General features: G+C 36.1%; 1 protein-coding gene across 19 annotated transcripts in view; it reads right to left on the reverse strand.

Moving 5' to 3' along the window:
- ANK3 (ankyrin 3) overlaps positions 1-20,074 on the reverse strand; it is a 697,552-nt gene that overhangs the window by 16,146 nt on the left and 661,332 nt on the right. For 7 of the 19 annotated variants that reach the window (XM_043596407.1, XM_043596403.1, XM_043596409.1 and 4 more), the window contains 8 exons: positions 19,979-20,053; positions 16,535-16,666; positions 15,470-15,613; positions 12,279-12,590; positions 11,909-11,999; positions 9,500-9,875; positions 7,748-7,798; positions 5,590-5,676 (listed from right to left, as the gene is read on the reverse strand). In XM_043596407.1, the coding sequence (XP_043452342.1) occupies positions 5,590-5,676; positions 7,748-7,798; positions 9,500-9,875; positions 11,909-11,999; positions 12,279-12,590; positions 15,470-15,613; positions 16,535-16,666; positions 19,979-20,053 (1,268 nt within the window). The remainder of the gene's footprint in view (positions 1-5,589; positions 5,677-7,747; positions 7,799-9,499; positions 9,876-11,908; positions 12,000-12,278; positions 12,591-15,469; positions 15,614-16,534; positions 16,667-19,978; positions 20,054-20,074) is intronic. The other 12 variants (XM_043596402.1, XM_043596395.1, XM_043596398.1 and 9 more) reach the window with 5 other exon arrangements.

Consider the following 20,074-nt stretch of genomic DNA (forward strand, 5'->3'; position numbering starts at 1 on the left):
ATCTCCCTTTTTGGCTCTATGATTGTACAATAAGAAAAACCAGGGGCGCCTGGGTGGCTCGGTTGGGCATCCGACTTCGGCTCAGGTCATGATCTCACAGTTCGTGGGTTCGAGCCCCAGATCGGGCTCTGTGCTGACAGCTCAGAGCCTGGAGCCTGTTTCAGATTCCGTGTCTCCCTCTCTCTCTGCCCGTCCCCCACTCGCACTCTGTCTCCCTCTGTCTCAAAAATAAATAAACATTAAAAAAAAAAAAAAAAGAAAAACCACTCAGAGAGCAAAAATGGGGCTATATATGCAATATATAACCTTCTTCACTGGTATTCATTCAGTTAGTGCCACTTAGTTTGGGGGAACAAGGACAAACATCTTAAGTGCAGACCTACTCTACAGACCTCGTGACCTGCTAGTCAGACTTCTTGGTGAAAAGGTGGCTGGGACAATGCTGTAGAACAATGTACTGTAGTTGTTGTTCACCTGATGTTATTTTAGGGAAAATGGCAGATCACGAAGTTGACAGCTACATTTCTGGGAGAGCCAGGATTCTAACTCTTGCAGTGTTGTTGGGCTGGAAAGGGTAGTAGCTCTGATAATTTTGTCAGCACCAGCCAATGGTGAGAATGTTCTATGACTGCTTTATGTCACAGCCAGTAGAAAGGCAGAGCCGGTTTAAAATGACAGGGTAAAGACTAAAACATTACCTTGTTTTGCTGCCAAAATTGTTTTCATTCTTTTCTTTTTACAAAATGACTTTGTATTCTTCTAGATTATGGGCTCATAGCTCATGACTGGGTGAGACATGGGTTCATTTTCCTCACTGTGGTAGAGAGGGAGGGAGGTGGGATGAAAATAAAACATGATGTTTCTTGCTGCTCATGTTTAGCTCCCTTTGGCTCTTATGATTTGCTTCAATTAGCACAGTTAAGAGAGGGAAGGGGATTGGAAAAATGTAGAGGGAGGTCTCATGCTTAAATGCACTAAAATCTGCAAAAAGTTTTTTATGGAAGTGTTATTTATATTTGCTGTGGGTGGTTTCATATATTTTGGGAAAAAAAATGAATTTCATTTTATTTTGAAAACAAAGGCATAAAGAAGCAGAAAAGCCAATAATAAGAGGTGATGAAAGATTTCATTACAGTTTAAACATGAAAAAATGAAATGTTTTTGAGCTAACTCTGGGAAATGTCTGGTGTTTTGCATAGTAGGTAATTTGAGGATCCCAGGAAAATCCAGTAAAGTAGAATCCTATTGGATACATTATGAATGGACCCTTTTGTGGGGAAAGATGCCAGTTAACTGTTTGGAAAGTCTCTGACAGAAATGTGAAAGAAGGTATATTTATAAATATAGTGAATAATAGAAGTAAATGGATTTATATTAATAGCCTTAGAAAAAATTAAAGTCCTACTTCTAAATAACAAGCCATAGAAGTTGTTTAGATCTAGTCTGGCATGTAGGCATTTTCATTGTTTCCTACTGAAAACCCATACTGTTTATGTATAGCTAAAGATAAAGATACCTCTCTTAACCATAATTGGCCATTAAATACAGTCAATTAGTGCTTTAATAAGGCCAAAGTAAGTTGTGTTATGATGTAGAAACTCACTAAATTGGGGGAGAATAGTTAGGAATCCATTAGATAAAGAGGGAAGACAGGAGTCAGGAAACATGTTCTTAAAAAAAAAAATCATCCATCTTTAATGACAGAAAATAACCTCTAATTAGTTCCTAAAGTTCTAGACAACAGTTTGTACCTTTAAGTAGGCAAAATTTCCCCCCTGGTCTTGTTGATGGCATTATTTTTGGCAACACCTCCCCCCCCCCCCCCAACTTTTTCCTTTCCTACTTCAGAGGAAAATCACAGCACATATGGTGTCACAGTATCATCCCCAGTGGCCACCTTAATGTAGACTAGCTGTACTTCCCTTTGGACCTCTGCTAGAGGCACTGCCTTTTATAGCTTTTATTCCTCTGTCCTTGAATAAAAGGAAAGAAAACCAGTACGAAATGTACCAATTTGTCTGATGTATAGAACATTAAAACTTTAGCTTTCTCCCCCAAGTGGAAAGGATACCATGTATGTGACATATATAACTTTGCAAGTTATTAAGCAGTAAGTGATAGTATAACCCGTTTTTATATTCTGAGAAACTCAATTCGGGGAATGTGTGTTTACATGTATATAAAGTGCATGTACATTATATATATATATATTAATATATGTACATCAAAATAACCTGAAGCTCGTGAAAAGTGGTTACCTCTGGGAAATGGAAAGAGTAGATCAAACTTTATATACTTTTGAGTTGCTTGATTTGGGGAAAACATATATGTAAACTTAATTCAGAAGTTAGCAAAAAGTTCAAAAGCAGAAATAAAAATACAGTTGAACTATGTAATAAAAATTCAGTTATTTGAAGCCTACCAAACTTCACAATAGTTTGGCTGCGAATTTAAGTTTTTACCTTTGTAATCACTGTCTTTGCTAAGCGAATAAAATAAACAAGCTCATAGGACTGAGTAATTTACTGAAACTGCTTCGAAGCATTTGAAACAACTGTGATATTATCAAATTATATAGAAATAAATTAATATGCTTATAAAATCTAAAAGTCCCCACACAATTGGAAGAGTTTGTTGGACCTATTCCTTAGAGACTTGAATACAGTACATGTAAAAAAAAAAAATTAAAAAAAAAAGAACTTCATAAAAAATGGATGAACCTGCATATGACATTAAAGAGACAAATCATAAAATTATACTTTCACCCCATCAGTTGTACAAATTTTATGGCTAGGAAAACAGATTCACCCACACTTGTAATGGAATCCTGAGCACACCTACTGCTTATGTGGACACTGCATAGCCACAGCTAGTCCTGGGAGAGATGGAACAACCCCACAATAGTTTTCAACTCCGAGATCCTAAATGTTAGAGGGATCGCTATGGCAAACAGCATAAATATGCTGGTTCAGCCCAAGGCTGGACAACCTCCATGAAGCAGGCCAAATTCTCAGCATTCCAATCCCGTCAGATAATTTCCAGGAGAGACAGCCCACGGCTGCCCTCTTCCAGGCCGCTGGAAAGGTTTAAGTGGCTAAGTGTCTAATTTGGTCTATAAGAAGCTATTCCTTTTTTATTTATTCTGGAGAACACAGTGTTGTGGAAAAAGCAGGTAGAAGGTGCTGCACTGGAGGGCTCGAGATTAGGTTTGGGGTTGGGGCCTTCCAGAAGTGCTACTCTACTGGAGTGTGATTTGGGCTAAACCAACCACTCTCCAGTCCCTTGGTTTTGTCACCTTGGAAAAGAAGTGATTTTAGTATCAATGATTCCTTTCCATCCTAACATTCTCCTTTCATGTTTTTGACAGAGGCAGTTCCCACATCCCAGTTACCGTATATGATGGCAGTTTCCAGCTTTTATCTCAGAAAGATACCAACACATGAAGAGAAAAGCAACAGAAATGTGATCCTTTCTAACTGCCCTGAAACTCTGAACAGAAAAAGAGTAACCAGAAAGATTCTTATACATGTAATTTATAAAGATTTTTATTATATCTATAGTTTTCAATTATAATTATAGCTATTTTTTTTAGGTTTTGGTTTCTCCAAATTTGTTGAGTGACTCTATTGTGTACACAATGCACTCCCCAGTTATAAAACCTATGCTCTGATCATTCCAACTCAACCTCCCTAAAATTAAACTTCAAGAAGTGGGGATTTGAAGAGAACACAGACTCCTCTGTTTTATGAAGCCATCATAGCATAATTTCGTCTTTTAAACTTAAGCCCTTAACAAAAATGTTTATATATCACACACGCTTAATTTTATATTAAGCTCAAATATATAAATAACACACTCTAACAAAATTACTTAAAAGCTAGCTTGCTAATGCATATCTAGAATTCTAGACCAAGTGAAATAATCCTCATTGATTTGATGGGTTTTGTGTTTTTATTATTTTGTTTTTGTATTCTTTAGAGTAAAACTTCTTTATCCTCTCTCTCACTTTTTTTGCAGGATTATGTTTATTTTCTTCTGTCCTATATACAGGAGAGTCAACTCATATAATGAGCAGCTTTTAGAAGGAGTGAGGTGGATTTGGAGGTGACACCAGTATGTCATATATTAGCATAAAAAGCAAGTTACAAGACAATATGTTTGGTGTGCTTTTTCAGGACATTTCACTTTAAAATACCATTTCTTGAAGACACTGATTCTGGGAAGAACAAAGCCTGACTGAGCAAAGAGTATGGCTTTAACTCCTTCAGAAAACCTGTATTATTTCTTTCCTCCTAATCCCAGGGAATGTGTGGGAGGTGAATACTTGCAAATATGCTGGATATGCTGGACACCCATAAGTAATTTGGCTTGCCTATATGGAATTTCAAAGTGATTCGTGCTTTTTTTTTTTTTTGATAGCTATCTATTGAGCTCATGATTGATTTGCGCATAGTTTAAGATTCAGACAAGGACCTATTTTCTTCTCTAATGCTTCCAGAGTCTTAGAAAAACTATACTAGAGCAGATTTGGCAGATTTTGTCCTCTTCTTTCATCTGATCTACATGAAAAATACAAGCAGCAGGATTAAAAAGTTTTAGATACCTAAGCCAACTTCTCTGATCTCTGCTGGGCCTCCTGACACTTTGGAAAGGGAGGATAAATTTGATAAATGGTTTTCAATACATATTTCCCTTCCTTTCTTTCTCTCCAGAGCTGTCAACCAAGGAGCCTCAAGTTATTTGGACCACCTTCAAAGGCCTGTGTGTTGAAAATGGCTTCCTAGTTTCTGTAGTCAATTATTCTAACATCAAGAAATCTCTCTCTAAAGAGAGTAATGAAGACAAGCACAGGCTGTGAAAAGTGTTCTGCTGGACCTTATCATGCATACAGTCAGTGCTTCAAAAGGCCTTTGTGGGGGGAAATGAAGGTTTATTCATAGTGTTCAACTGTGTTGTAGCAGGGGGAGAATGATATTTTTCACTTCCAGTAAAAACTGCTTCGTATATATAAAAATACAGACTGATTTTCTGTATGTTAGTCAAGTCAAAAGCCTTTTTTCAGAAGGTTTTGCCCAATTTTGTTTGTCACACACATCCATGCCAGGCTATTACTCCAAATTCTCAGCCATTGTTTGGTATTAAAGAACTGGTTTTTACTTAAGATCTATCTGTTCAGGCAGTAGGAATTTGAGGCTGAGGAGGGGAGCCTTTTAATTATTTCATTCTCCTTCTTGACCTGACCTCATACCTCACTGTGGCCTCGGAGGTTTCGATTGAACGTTTCATTTGATATAAACCAAGATAAAATCTTTGTTCACATATAACACTTTGAGGGAAAGCAGGATACAAATACCAAGAATTCCCAGACAAAATTACAGCTGTCACATGTCAAACACAGGCCTAGACAGAACACTCACTACCATGCAACACAACCTTTTCCTTGTTGCTGGTTGTTCTTACAAGCTTTCAAATATGCAAAGAAACATACACAGAGCCACTTAGTTATCAAGCATGCTAAATTTTAAAGGCCACAAGGAAGGACTTTCTAATCACATAGCGATGCCCCATCACCATCCGGCTACAGGATACCTTTATAATCAAACGCCGGCGAATAACTCGGGTAGTGACTCTCCGTTCTTCCTCTGAGCTTGAATCACTCTCACTGTCTTTCAAGTCCTGATAAATGCATTTTTTAGTATAATAATTTTACCATCACATTTAAAATAAAAGACATTCTGAGAAGGGAAATCAAAAAAGAATTACTTTCACTTGCTGGTTTTCCCTGCTAAGGAAAATCATGATATGTATTTGTGAGAATCTTTAAAAAAGTTTAGATGGAAGAAAATTTTGAGCAGGATTCTAACTGAAATTCCTCTGTATATGTGTGTATATATGTGTGTGCATATAGTAATGGATATATTTAATTACACTGATCTGTATGTGCATATATATGGTAAAGATCAGTGTAATTAAATAATAAAAATAATAATAAGAGATATTTTGGCATCAGAAACTATATGCTACCAATTATTAGTTTGAAGAAAAATTAATATTCATTTAAAACTAGTTTGAAATCTATATTCACTTGACCTTTCATTAAAGAGGTATAGTATGTCTAGTTTCAATGAAATTTTGGTCAGATTTGACAACTTTATCAAAAGCTATTTGAAATTTATAAAAAAGTAAAGAATTTACATCAGTATAATTTGCTACATACATTTATAACAGGAATTTTTAGCAGTATAATTGGCACCTAACATGCAACTCGTACTCAGTAAGGGTTTATGCAAATGAATGAAAGAATAATATAAAACATGTGAAAGCTTGGAGTCTTATTTTAAAGAACTGATGTGAAAAAAAAGGAAAAAAGGGGCACCTGGGTGACTCAGTCAGTTAATAAGTGTACGACTTCAGCTCAGGTCATGATCTCATGGTCTGTGAGTTTGAGACCCACGTCAGGCTCTGTGTTGGCCAGTTCAGAGCCTTGAGCCTGCTTCAGATTGTGTGTCTTCCTCTCTCTCTGCCCCTCCCCTGCTCTGTCTCTCTCTCTCTCTCTCTCAAAAATAAAGATTAAAAAATAATTTAAAGAATTGATATGAAATTAGGACAGAAAAAACACCTGACAGACAAGAATATGGCATAGACAAGAATACAGTAATTGCACAAATATTAATTTTTAGGCAATGAGAATGAAAAGGAATTACCACATAGTTCATAACTCAAAGGAAAAATATCTTCAGTTTCTACTGCAATGTCATGGTGAACACTATTTACTGAATGATTTTATTTCAAAATTTAATGGTGAATTCTGATAATAATTCTGGTATTTTGTTTTCTAAGTTTGCTAGTTACCCTATATCTGATAGTCTCAGAGATAGAAACTATAGTTAATATCCATTGGAAAAATCAATGGCAGTGTTGGTATCAATGGGGGGAAAAAGTAAAATTGTTACAGGAGGTATCAGTGTTAGCTAATGTGATTTATGGAATGTTTCTCAAATAGATAATAAAGTAGGCCATTTTCCACCAAAGGTATAGTTAACAAATATTTTGAAATATTATAGTAATACCAATCTTGACTTTGTAAGAAGTTTCATTTGAACAAAATACCCTACTAAATAACATGGTGTCAAAAGGAGAGAGTTTTCAAGTTCCTTATTCCCTGCAAAGATCTACTGGCTGCTAAGTTCCTTATGAAATTTGAAGTTTTTTTGAAAAGACTGTAAATTCAGAAAACTTAGAAGGATCCAAGTATTGTGAAAGAAGGCCCTGAAATGGCTCAAAGAAGCAGAAAAAGGGAAGGAGTTCCTATTGTGGGAAAAAAAAAAAGAATTTCTAATTTGCATTCAGAGATCAGTAGATTAGATGAAGAAAAGAGAAAAATTCAATCAGAATTATTCATAAATAATTACGGATCGTAAACTGGGGAAGATTTTCACTTGGGTAAATTAAAAAGCAGAACATACATTAATGCAAACACTACCAAGCCTAGATGTCAAGTATGTTATAATTGACATAATTATAAAAATAGAAAGGGGCCATTCGGCCTGTGTTTTGTTTCCACATTCTCCCTGCTAATCTGAAGGTGGAGGGTAGAGAGAAGATTGTAGTAGAATCTCGATCAGGATTCCCTTTAAAGAATTCTCTAGAATTGGCAAAGAGGGTAACTAGGAGACCAAACAATTTTCTTAGTACTTCTTGCCATGGGTCACTGCTTTGAAAGAGTTGGAAAGTAGCAGAAGTTTACCTTGTAACAGCAGGCAGTCATCCGTGTAAGAACCGCACCCGGACTTTTGACCTGATTTTTTAGGGGACAAAAAGGGGGCTGTTTTCTGAGATCATACATCAGATGACTTAGTTGGTTGCTAATGCACTATGGTCTAGCCACAAAGGGCACATCCTGAACATTTTTGGATTTCTTGTAAGGTTGGGTTCTTAGGGAATCTACTTAGACCAATCCCAAAAGCACAATCTCATTTATAAGAAACCTTGAAAACATTTTCTAATAGCAATTATGTTCCAGTACTGATGAACTCAACTGAGTTTCCATTCAGGGTTAAGGCTTTCATTTTCAAACCCTCTTTTGCCCTCTCCCTGGTTCCCCAATGGCCAATGTGTTTGCATGTGTACATATAAGAAGTGTTTATTTACAGGTATATGATCATTTGATTTCAGACCTTTTCTATGGATTTTAATAGGCTTTATAGAATAAACTTTCATAGTTTAGACATCACTATGTTATCACTTCTTTCTCTATTTTGTGGACTCATTTTAAAAGGGAACATCCAAGTCGCACTGCGTAAATATACTAGAATGAACTGAAAGAAATCAATATTCAAAACCCATTTGTCGGGAAGTGAAAGGAAGGCCTTAGCATTTTACTTCCCCTCACTTTCCCTCCTACCATGCAGGAAAATGGTCAAAAGATAGCCTGCAGAAGGGAAAAGGAAAGGATATGATTAGTTGATAAGCTGATAATTAGCTCCTGAGTGACTGGGAGTTTGCTATTAAAGTTTTTCTAAAGCAGGAGTTAATCATGGACTCAATATTTTACAAAAGACTTTTTTTGTCCTACCTAAAACACTGCGGTAGATCTTAAGCCAACCTGATGTTTTAGGGAAAACTGTAGGTGCTACTGTTCCAAAGATGCCCATGTCTCAGTCTACGCCCACTGCGCAGTTCAGGAAAAGACACAATAATGGAGAGAGCAAAAAGCAGTAAAAAAAAAAAAAGAATGTAGTAAATAGAGCTAATTTTTATTTTCTTATATCCATCTATAATTTCAGTTCTAAAGTTTTTAAGTTTTTAATATCTAAAAATGATAAACCTCAAAGAACGAATAAAAATCTATTAGATGGTACAAGAACACAGAGCACAAAGTGCAAATAATTCTGACAGTAAGGTTTTCAAATTTTTAAAAATGAATATTAAGATAATCATCAACTTAGATATAAAAATTATTAAAATGAGACCTCTAACTTCCAATTTCTAAATGCTGTCAACCCACCATGGTATATACCCACCTCATTTTAGGCTTGGGCACTGTGTTTCTCCAATTTTTAAAACAAAACACACTTTTATAGGGTAGAGCTCTTAGATGAGTCACATGCTATAAACTCTTTAAATTATGCAGAACCACCAGAAAAGGTCTGAATAATTATCCCCCTTCCATAAGAAAGAAGACTGGGTTGGGAGTTAGGAAACCTAAATACCAGACCAAATTAACACTGGACCTTAAGCATAACATCTCTGTAGTTCTCCTTCCTCCTGAAAAATAGCTGAATTGATGCTGCTTGCTTTTTCCTTCTCAGTGAATGAAGGTGTAATCCAATAGCATATGTTCCACCTAGCACTTTGTTCACCCCCTCCATTAGTATTACATTTACAACTGGGTCATCATAAAGAACCTTGGGCTCAATGTTACAAGACTAATCAAGCAAAGTGAAGCATCAGGACTTTTGGTTTAAATGACAGTGTACCGGATAACTAGATGGCATACCTTTTGCTCAGACCCACTGGACCCTTCTTCTTCGTGCAAGTTAAGCCTTGGCTTGCCATCTGCAGGGGAAGTCCTACTCATCTTTTTCATACTGACAGGCACACAGGGTTTAGGCTCTTCTATTACAAACTTGCTGGTTTCTTCTAGAGCTTTCTGATAGGCGGCTAGTGATGCTGGTTCCTCAACACGACCAGATCCATGGATTTTTGGTTTCAGAGTTTCCTTAGCGCTCTGTTTCCCTATATCATTTTGGGATTCTGGAAAGTAAGATTTTGTCTTTGCTTCTGGGGTGACTTCTGCATGGCTCCCATTTGCTTCAAATTTTCCAGGTTCTCCTTTGAGATATGAGGTAATGGAATCTCGACACTGATCAGGGCTGCAAAAGAGAAGATGTGGAAATTTACAATGCCAATACATGGCTGAAAGTGGGCTTCAGAAGCTCTAAAGTTTTCACTACCATATTGTAAACTACTCTTGAAGGCATAAAATAGAAAGACATGAAAAATATGGTCACTGAATTTCAAACTGTGAGGGTCTCTCATGGGTTTGGGTTTTGGGGTGATGAGATGCTACACAGGGCCCCAGCTCTGCCCCGCCCAACCTGCCTAGCTATGCTGTCCTTGTTTTTGTTTTATTTTGTTTAATTGCACTCCGATAGCTACTTGGATTTGAGATCTCAGGAAGTCACCCTGGGAGGTTCATGGGCATACCTGGAGTTCCAGAACTGCCAATCTAAGGAGGAGGAGATCTCCAAAGGCTTTAATATTGCCAGTGAAAAAACTGCTGGCAGAGAACAAAATGCATTCCTTGAGAGCCCTGACATCCCCAAGAACCCCATGTTCCAGTCTCTGGTTTTCCAATTGTGGGTCTTGCCAGCGTGCCTTTGCAAACCACGATAGCCTTGCTTGGGTCTCATCTTTCTTGGCTCCTGACCTGTGCTGACCCCCACTGGTGAGCAGGGTGTTGTTGCTTACCTGTTGCTTCTAGGTCCTGTGAGGACTATTTTCCTTTTAACGAACTATTACAAATCTTTCTCTTCCAACACTTTCTTTTAAAGTGACTTCTAATTTTTACTGGTATCAGTATGGGTTTTATTTTCTAGCTTGTGCATTGTTTTTAGGGTCTTTGCTTATTATCTACAGAATTTGGAAGGCACTGATTAGCGCAATGCAATGTTCTTTATGATTGTATATGTCTGTGAGTACGTGTGAATTCTTATAAATCAAATTGTGATTATATAAAAAAAACACCTATCCATAGCACACCCTATTCCATATGTATAAGTACAAACAGTCCCAGCACACTGCAAAGATGCTGTAACGTAATTGTATCTATTTCCTGTTATGTAACTATAAATTAATGTGACTATATTAGAACACAGACATCAAAACTAGTACTATTTGTTATCTTTGGTAGGGTGAGCACAGAACTCTTTGGTCTTATTCTTCAAAAAGAACTCTGTAAACTCCTTTTTTGCAAAATGTTACAAGCTCCCTCTTTGGGAATTTTCATTGAGCAAGAAGCTTTACCAGTCATATGAAAATATTAAACATGGTTATGAAATAAATTTAAATTGGATGCAAAAACACCTGAGGTTATCACTAGTTGCCACTGAGGTAAGTTATATTTTAGCCTGATGTCTGCATAAATAAAAACAATGCCATCTATTACTGACAGACTATTTGTAGCAGCCATTTGGTAGCCATTCTATAGGCTTCCTTCTTCAATCTGTAAACCTGTGTGAGGAAAGTAGTAGTATTCTTATTTTTAAAGTCAGTTAAAGTGACGTTCTTACAGCTTAGAAATTCATCCAGAGTCACAAAATGCAAACCTAATGCCAGTGGGATTTGAACCAATGTCTGAAGGACACTAGACTCTTACCTTTCTAGAGGAAGTCCAGTATCAAAAAGAACCAGATTCATGATTAGGGAATTATTTTGGTTGTAATCAAATTTCTATCATGGCAATATTATTTGGAGTGAAGAATTACATATGACTTTTAAAGTCTGAAGTCAGGAAATCATAGAAAGGTTTGTATTTCTAAAAGACGTGGAGTTTTATTTACCCCATTATTTTGAAAGCATATTAATTACTAGCTTTGTGAAAAAAATCAGACAAGTCACAAACTAGAAAAGAGTAGTCTTCTAAAGTAAACACAGACATCTTTGGCATGCATGTAAAACTTTTTACATTTTGCTTCAGGCTATCAGTAGTTTTAAGAATTAAATTGAGTTTCGTGTGAGTTTCCCTCTCCAGATTAGCAGAATGAACCAACCTTTAAAGCAGGTATTATCCCCAAACTGGAATGGTAATTTAGAAAAAGAGTAAGTGCTAAAAAGTAGGTTTTAAAACAAACTATTAACATGTAATCTGTATTTCGCTTTCCTTTTTTCTGAAATGGAGCCATACCTGTCATCCAGTCTTTCTAGTAACCCACCGGTTAGTCTTCGAGCTTGAGCAGGGGACTCTAGGTTTCCACCTGATGTCTCGTTCTGCCAACCTGCAATTGAAGACATTTCCAGTTCTGCTTGCTGAACACGTTTAAGAATAGCCTGTACTTTTTCTTCTGTCATCTCCTCAGACTCTATGCCTTCTTCAAGTTGAATGTCCTCAAATAGAGATTTGAGTTTTTCTTCCGTCATCTCCTCATCAGGACCAGATTTTCCTTTCTCTTGCTGCTCAGAGCTTACTCTTACTTTACTAGTTTGTTTCAGTGGCTCTGCTGGTTTAACATCTTTTGGGACCCCAGCCATACTTCCGAGGTATTGAGGATACTCACTCAGACATACATTCTCCAACTGGCTCTCATCTACATCCACTGTGCCAGGCATTTCTGTTAAAGGCATTGAGTCTTCGAGTTTGCTGTCTTCTAAGGAAGTGTCTTCTGCAGTTACGACTGGAGGTCCTCCATCTGCTGAATGCTCTATGTTCCCCTGGGAAGGCACTAGCCCATCACTCAGTCTACTGGGGGTTCTAAGGGGAGACTCTATGCTAGAGATATCACTAAAATAATCATCTTGCTGGAAAGGGGTGGGTGGTGTGTAGTGCAACCCTGTGGGAGTTTCCAGTTCCACTTGAAGGGAAGGATAACCTATGGAAGACAGTACATTTGGACTGACTGGAATGAATTAGAGTACATCAAACAAAACACATGGAATGAATTAAATTATATCAGGTATGAAAATGTATGATGAGTTACAGAACAATGTTCATAAATTTATTGGTTTAGTTCAACTAAATGTAACACAACGAAATAAAAGACTAGTGCAAACTATAATAAAACAGAACACTAATTAATTAAGATATAAATGGTTTCTATCAACTTTGATAATTTTAATACAGTAACTTAAATATACAGACTAATTCAATCTAATAAAAAGTTAGCTGTCGTTATATAAAATACATTTATTCCATGGTCAAATTTATTAGCTTTCTACTTTCAGCATGCAAAATCCATATGGTGGTGGACTGCATACAGCAAACCACAATTGTTATAATTAATTACTTATAACTCATTTGAAGAGCTTTACATAGGAGCAATGCTACCCGACTCTCATTCTTTTTCTTTTTTTTCACATGAAATTTACAGCGAAGAAAAATAAATTTAATCTTTGGAAAGAGATTATTATTAGACTTTAGAGCAATAGCACTGGGGGAAAAAAAAAGTCTAAAAAGATGTTAGGAAAAGGATTTGAGAAGCAGATAAAGTAGAAAAGACTCCAAGGAAAGCTTTCAGGTGTCATAATGTGACAGAGATGAAAGACTTGTGGTGCACATGGAGGTCTTAGTGACTTTGGTGATGCGGACCACTCAGAATCACAACTCAAAGAGAAAAAAGAAATGATACACGACAGAGACAGGAAGAAAGCCATTTGCAAAGAGCTCTCTTAATATTCACAACAACACTGAAACACCAGCCTGCTCAGTGGGGAGGTAGGGAGCAGTTCCCTTGTTTTAACCTTCGCTGTGTGGACAAAGGGGACATTTTTCTCCTTCAGCAGAGAAAGAAGTGAACAATGGTCTGGTCATGGTGAGGAAAGGAGGCTTCATAAAAGTTCCACCAAGAGGAGAGACAGGAAAAAAAAGGCAACCAAGCACACTTTCTGAATTAATGGTCTACAAAACTAAAGCCTAATTTTCCCATCAGTCCACAACAAATATCAACTTAGCTTTTGTGGTAAATTCAAATTACTGTAGGTAAGTATAGTCACCTATAAACCAGAATCTTATTGAAAAGTTGGCTGACATTAACTGAGGTTCATAATCTGCACAAGTGAAATTTACTTCATATACACATTCCTAAATTTTCCTACGAATTTTTAAAATAAGAAATATAAAATATTAAGATGTAGCCACAAAAAGCCCTTGGGAATTTATTTCATTCTATTCTGATTTTAAAATGTTACAAATAAATAAAGCTTTCAATTCTATTGACTATTTCCATTATTTTCTGGTTATCCTCCTTGTTCTTTTTTTTTCTTTTTTTCTTTTTTTTGCTTATTAGTTCTCTTAATTTCTTTTCCCAAAAAATAATATTAAAAGATTCCATAAACTGTAACTTGGCAATAATTCAGAATTTGATATAATGGTCTATCTTTAGTGCAAAGAGATTGGTTACCATTATATGGTCTCACATATAAGACAAGGCCTTGAAGAGAGCTTTTTTCCAAGGTTCTATGGTATGTATGTATGTATGTATTTAAGTAGGCTTCACAGCCAGCATGGAAACCAAGGAGGGGCTCACATTCACAACCCTGAGTTCAAGAGCTGAGCTGAGATCAAGAGTTGGATGCTTAACCAACTGTGCCACCCAGGTGTCCTGCCCCAATTGATGGTATTTATAAGCTTATAAAGAAACCACTTTAGACACTATTGCCCATCATGTTTATGTTATATGGATAATAAGATATGCTTTAAATTTTCTGTTAGCTTTAACGTTAGTAAACAGAAACTTTTTAAGAATTTGCCATCTTTGCCACATAACATACGTAGAACTAGAAGTTACTGATTCTTGTTAGTCTAACTTTGCCAGTTTAAAAACGGGGAAAAATGCCATAATTTTCAAAACTTGGGATAGAAGAGTATCCCTAGCTCTTCTTCCTTCCTCCACACCATCATCATTTTTTACTCAAAATTCATTATCAGAATATGTTTCCATTTGTAAAGGAAGACAAACACCTTGAAAAACATAGTAAGATATTTGTTATCCTTTACTTAATACCTTGATTAAAAAAGCCCCAATTTACATAGGAAATTGAAGGAAAAATGATAATATTATTATATAAATTAATTTAATGTAAAAAATGAATTATGTTGCTAGTGAACATTGAATTAGAAATGTGCTCATTGAATTAGAAATGACACCGACTTTTATATATCAGGCACGGTTTTTCCAAACAATAAATGGAAGCATATGAAGTTAAAATAATGCTAAATAAGTAAAACATGTTTTTGAGAGATGCATTAGGCTTTTTCAGTAAGCGCTTAAATACTTGGTCCCCAAACAAGATTTCACCATTTTATTTAACAATTTGTGTACTCTATGCTTAAACTTGACCCAGTACCTTGGTTATTTGGTAAAAATAACTCACAATTTGGTCTTACCAATATACTAATAAAAGAGTTCACTAGTTTTTTAGGTAAATATGAAAATGACAACCACAATGCATTCTCTAGATATGAAATTTTCTTCCACTTGGTCATGTAAAAAATTTTCAAATACCAACTATTGAATATCCAACAGTTAACTTATGCTTTTATATCTCATTATGTGTATTTTATGTAACAGACATTTATCAAGTTTGTTCTATCAGAGTGTTTATTTCCAGACTCTGGCAGAGAAGATGCTGTGAAAATGAGAAATGAAGTCAAGCAAATCACAATTTAGTTGGTTTTAAGTGGCTGCCTTGTCCTCCACACTTTCAAAGTTTATCAAATGATTAAATAAATATGAACGCTAAATTCAATTACCATCAACAGGGTCATGGAAAACATTGTTCTCATCTGCAAAACTCCTGGTGCCTGAAATATTTCCATAATCAAATATCGGTCCTTCTAGCAGAGTCACTATATCTATTCGATTAATTTTTGTCAAGACCGAAGTTAAGGCATCAGCTGAAAAAGGAGAAAAGAGGGTTGAAAACCCGATTAAGTGATTTTCTTCCAGTCACCACAATATCCACACAAAGGCACGGCTTTCTTGACTCTCCTAGAGTTTATTCAGCTCCTCCTGACTGAGCTCTGCCATGTCACCATCCAGAGGGCTCAGAAAGCCCACCATTACAGGGAAGTCATGTTAGGGTCTCAAGAATCACTTTTGAGAAGCTGTGTGTGATGACAGCAACATTCATTCCACTGTAAGATGCCGAGCAGATGGGCCTCAAAATAGCTAAACTCCATTTAGTTACAAGGAGATCTAATAAAATTTTAAACTTGTTCCTCTCCTTTCAGCCTGCCAAGATAGATCACCCTCATATTTGACATTGACCATCTTAACGGCTTACTGAGGTCAGGCTGACCCTGGCAAACCCACAATAACTTACTTCCCATTGTTGTGGGTTGGCACTGGCCACAGGACAGCACCACCCCTCCCACCACCCCAGCAAAACTAAACAAAGTCAAACCTAAAAATATTAGAGACTTCTCTGCCAGCACATATGAAGCTGAATAAAATGATTTCATCCTCTACCTTCTTCCTTCCTCTCCCTGTGCATCTGTCCCCAGCCACAGCAGTAGCCTCAGAGTGCTTCTGACTACTACCCCACAATTTAACAGCTACAATTGTATTTTCATTTTTGATGGTCACAGAGAGAACTAAAGACAAAATGCAAAAAAAAAAATTTTTTTTTCTACTATTTGCTTTCTTAAAAAGATGCCCAAAGATAGATGTTTGGAATATCAGTGTTAAAATTAAACAAGTGTAACTTTAATGACTTGCTATTACTTTATGATTACTCTGGTTTCTTAACAGTAGGCTTATCTAAAACATTGGATATATGCAGTTGTGAAAGTTAAAGTAATATAATTTCAGCATACTTGTAGCATTTTTTCCGTCTCTGGTAACCCATTTTTTTAATAACATGAAGCTTTGAGAAATTAAAGAATTTGGATTTTCCACACGTATTTGATTGATTTCATCCACTGAAAAATTCAGTTCCCTTGCCAGTTCTGTAGAAAAGAAAAAGAGTTACTAAGATTTCACATTCTACTTTTATCACATATGTTTCATAAAAGTAATGCTCAACTGCCACACAAAAAAAGAAAGGAATTTTATAGTAAAACCCAGTCTAGCCTTGAGCATTAATCTTTATATGCTTCATTTTACAGGAAGCTGTGATCACACGCAGGCTGTGACTTAACTCTCTGGAGATAATTACTTAGTTACAATTAGATTCCCTCTTGAGAGATTATTTTACAAAGAATTCTTGACTGTACAAAAAGGATGCTGCTGGATTCTTTTAAGTCATCCAAATTATTCTTCACAATTTGTGCAAACCTCACCTAATATGGGTAGGGATACACAACTCATAAATATGGCAAAGGGGGTGCTGGTAGTATGACTTTAGGAATTCCACTTGGGAGGTTAAATGATGACTCCAGACCAGATCGTTGTCTATGTTACGGTGTCACTTGTATAACAAATACAAGGGAAATAGCTTTGTGTCCATCTCAATGTCTATACCCATACGCTCAACCTCATTAATCAGAGTGTCTTTGGGAAGACACGTGTGAGCATTAGTAGCTGTCTTGACAGAGGGAAACGAGGAGCCAAAGATGAGAAGGAGCCTTACTTTTCATTATATATTTTTTGTACAGTTAAAAGAATTTCTCAGGTATGTATTATATTAAGTGATTATAGAAATAAATGGGAAACAATTCTTCCCATGGAAAGGGAATTTCTCAAGATTCTACCCTGGTTAAATATTTCTAGCATTTGGCAAAATGCAGTTCAGAGGCTCAAAAAGGTCCAGATTCTTCGGTCAAGTGATTTCACTTCTGGAACTCTATCATGACTATACATTGAGTTGGACACAATGATTTATACACATGAATGTTCATCTCAGGCTTGTACCATTAGAAAACTGAAAACAATCCAAGTGTTGAACAAAAGAAGAGTTAATTAAGTTAATGCAGTGGTTTGCGAACTGTTTTGATCATGGCCTACAGTTAGAAATACATTGTATATCATGATGTTTATATAAATGAAACCAGATCTTTAAGGAGCAAAACTTAGCCTTAATACACATAATATACAGACATATCCCCCCCCCCGATTCTATCCTATTAAAAGCAAAACCAAAGGATGTATTGATTTCATGACTCTCTAGTACACTGTGACCCAAAGTCAGAAAAACACCATTATTAAGTATGTATATTGGATCTTATTTATCCATTAAAATCAAGACCATAGAATATGTAATTTTGTAGAAACTAGGTAACCACAAATAAAAGAGCAAAAAGTTACATTGTGTATATAACATTTTAAAGGCTTTTAGACAAAAATCAAAGTACATTGAGATGTTAACAGTGGTTCTGAAGGACAGAATTAAATTTTGCTCTTCTACATAATTTTTCTAATAATCTTCATTGAGCATAGGTAATTCAAATTTACAAAAGTTAAATTTAAGTTTTAAGTTCTTTCAAGTCCTTTGTGCTTTAAGAAACAATACTCCTACTGTCCAACAAACCCTTATGATCCAACTGTATCCTTTGTCTAGTGACCCAGCAAAGAGCAAAGACACACTGCCACTAAGAATTTTACGTTATGGCTTTACAGCACATCTTCTCCTGAAATGTACCCTGATATACTAAGGACTGGATTTGTCTAAGGCAAATAATGAATAGTTATGGGCATATAATACTGCACAATCAACATTTGCTCCAGTATATTCTTAGATTACAATGTCCGATGTTAAAATATAATTATTAATTTTATGTTAGCAAATATTTATACATAACAAATTGCTATTAACTCTCAACAAGCTTCCAAGGATTATGCAGACCACCTGTCTTTTCAGAGTACTACTAGGCTCCTCGTTGTTAGCAGTGGGCCTGAGAGCAGGGGCTGGGTGGAAGGAGACAGGAAGGTTATTAAGTTGGGGGTGAGGGCAGAACTTAGGACATTTAAAGGAAGAAGATGTAGCTGACCTTGTTTGCCATTATCTGGTTTCATATTCTCCATTTTAATAGCATATAGATAATTGTTTCCCTGAGTATAGAATATCGCTGAGGGTATACATGATGACTTAGATGTGACAATGGTTAACATTTCTATTTTAAGCTATTATATTTTGTTGCTGTTGTGTGTTAAACAAAATACACTCAACCTTAAAAACTTAAAATTTTTCTGACTCATGTGAGGAGGATTTTGGGGGCCCAGTTAACATCAAAACTACAGAGCAGAATCGTTCAGTCAACACAGAATTTTATCTTCATCTTTAATGAAGTGAAATCAAACTAAATATTCATTTTCTTTTTTTTTTAATTTTTTTAACGTTTTATTTATTTTTGAGACAGAGAGAGACAGAGCATGAACGGGGAAGGGGCAGAGAGAGAAGGAGACACAGAATCGGAAGCAGGCTCCAGGCTCTGAGCCATCAGCCCAGAGCCCGACGCGGGGCTCGAACTCACGGACCGCGAGATCGTGACCTGAGCTGAAGTCGGACGCTTAACCGACTGAGCCACCCAGGCGCCCCAAATATTCGTTTTCTACACACTGATCATAAACAGTTTCATTCACTTTACTGAACTCAACTATTTTTGTAGTTTGAATAGATTTATACATGTGTATCATGCTTTAAGAAATTATAATTCAAATTTTAAGCTTCCTGTCATTCTCTTGTTTTCTTCTTTATGTAGTTATTGAAAATGATCCTTGTTGTCTTTTAGCAAAGTGATACAAGATTTCCTTTGAAATAAATCTTTGGGCATAAAAGTGAGTCCACTTAAAAGGAAAAAAATATCAGGTAAATGTACATACAGATAACATGTGTATGTCATAAAAAGTGTGAAGATGACCTCATGAATGATTAAAATTTGTGAAACCAGGGCATGGATTAATTGAACTGTTGCTTAAGAGAGCTGCCCTGAGGGCATAAACCATGTTTAAAATTTTGGATGATTTAAAAATCATAGGGCTTAATTGCGTGTTTCTTTATACCAGAAAAAAAAAAATTACCACTAGGTAAAATGTTATCTAATATTACCAGAAATGGCAGTGTGAAGAAAGTGCCTACATTTAAGGTAAAGTGAGATTTAAATTTCTATTCTTGAGTGTATGGGCTTCGAAAAAGCTTTGAAAAACACGGTATATAAGGTATTATCGGTAATCATCTCTGGGTTGATAGAATTACAGATGATAAAAATGTTTGCTGGTTTTTTTTTCCTTGTTGCTTGTTTCTGTTTTACATAATGAACCCCTTGTGAAAGACAAGAAATTAAGAAACTGTATTTGTCTCACTCAGTAGTGTATACACTTACCTGTCCAACTAAGTCCCAGGTGGTCGGCTACTATTGCCATCCTGATATCTGTCCGTTCACATGGACTCTGTGGACCTACGATTTACAATTTCTTAA

This window comes from Prionailurus bengalensis, chromosome D2, assembly GCF_016509475.1.
Source record: "Prionailurus bengalensis isolate Pbe53 chromosome D2, Fcat_Pben_1.1_paternal_pri, whole genome shotgun sequence".
Lineage (NCBI taxonomy): Eukaryota > Metazoa > Chordata > Mammalia > Carnivora > Felidae > Prionailurus > Prionailurus bengalensis.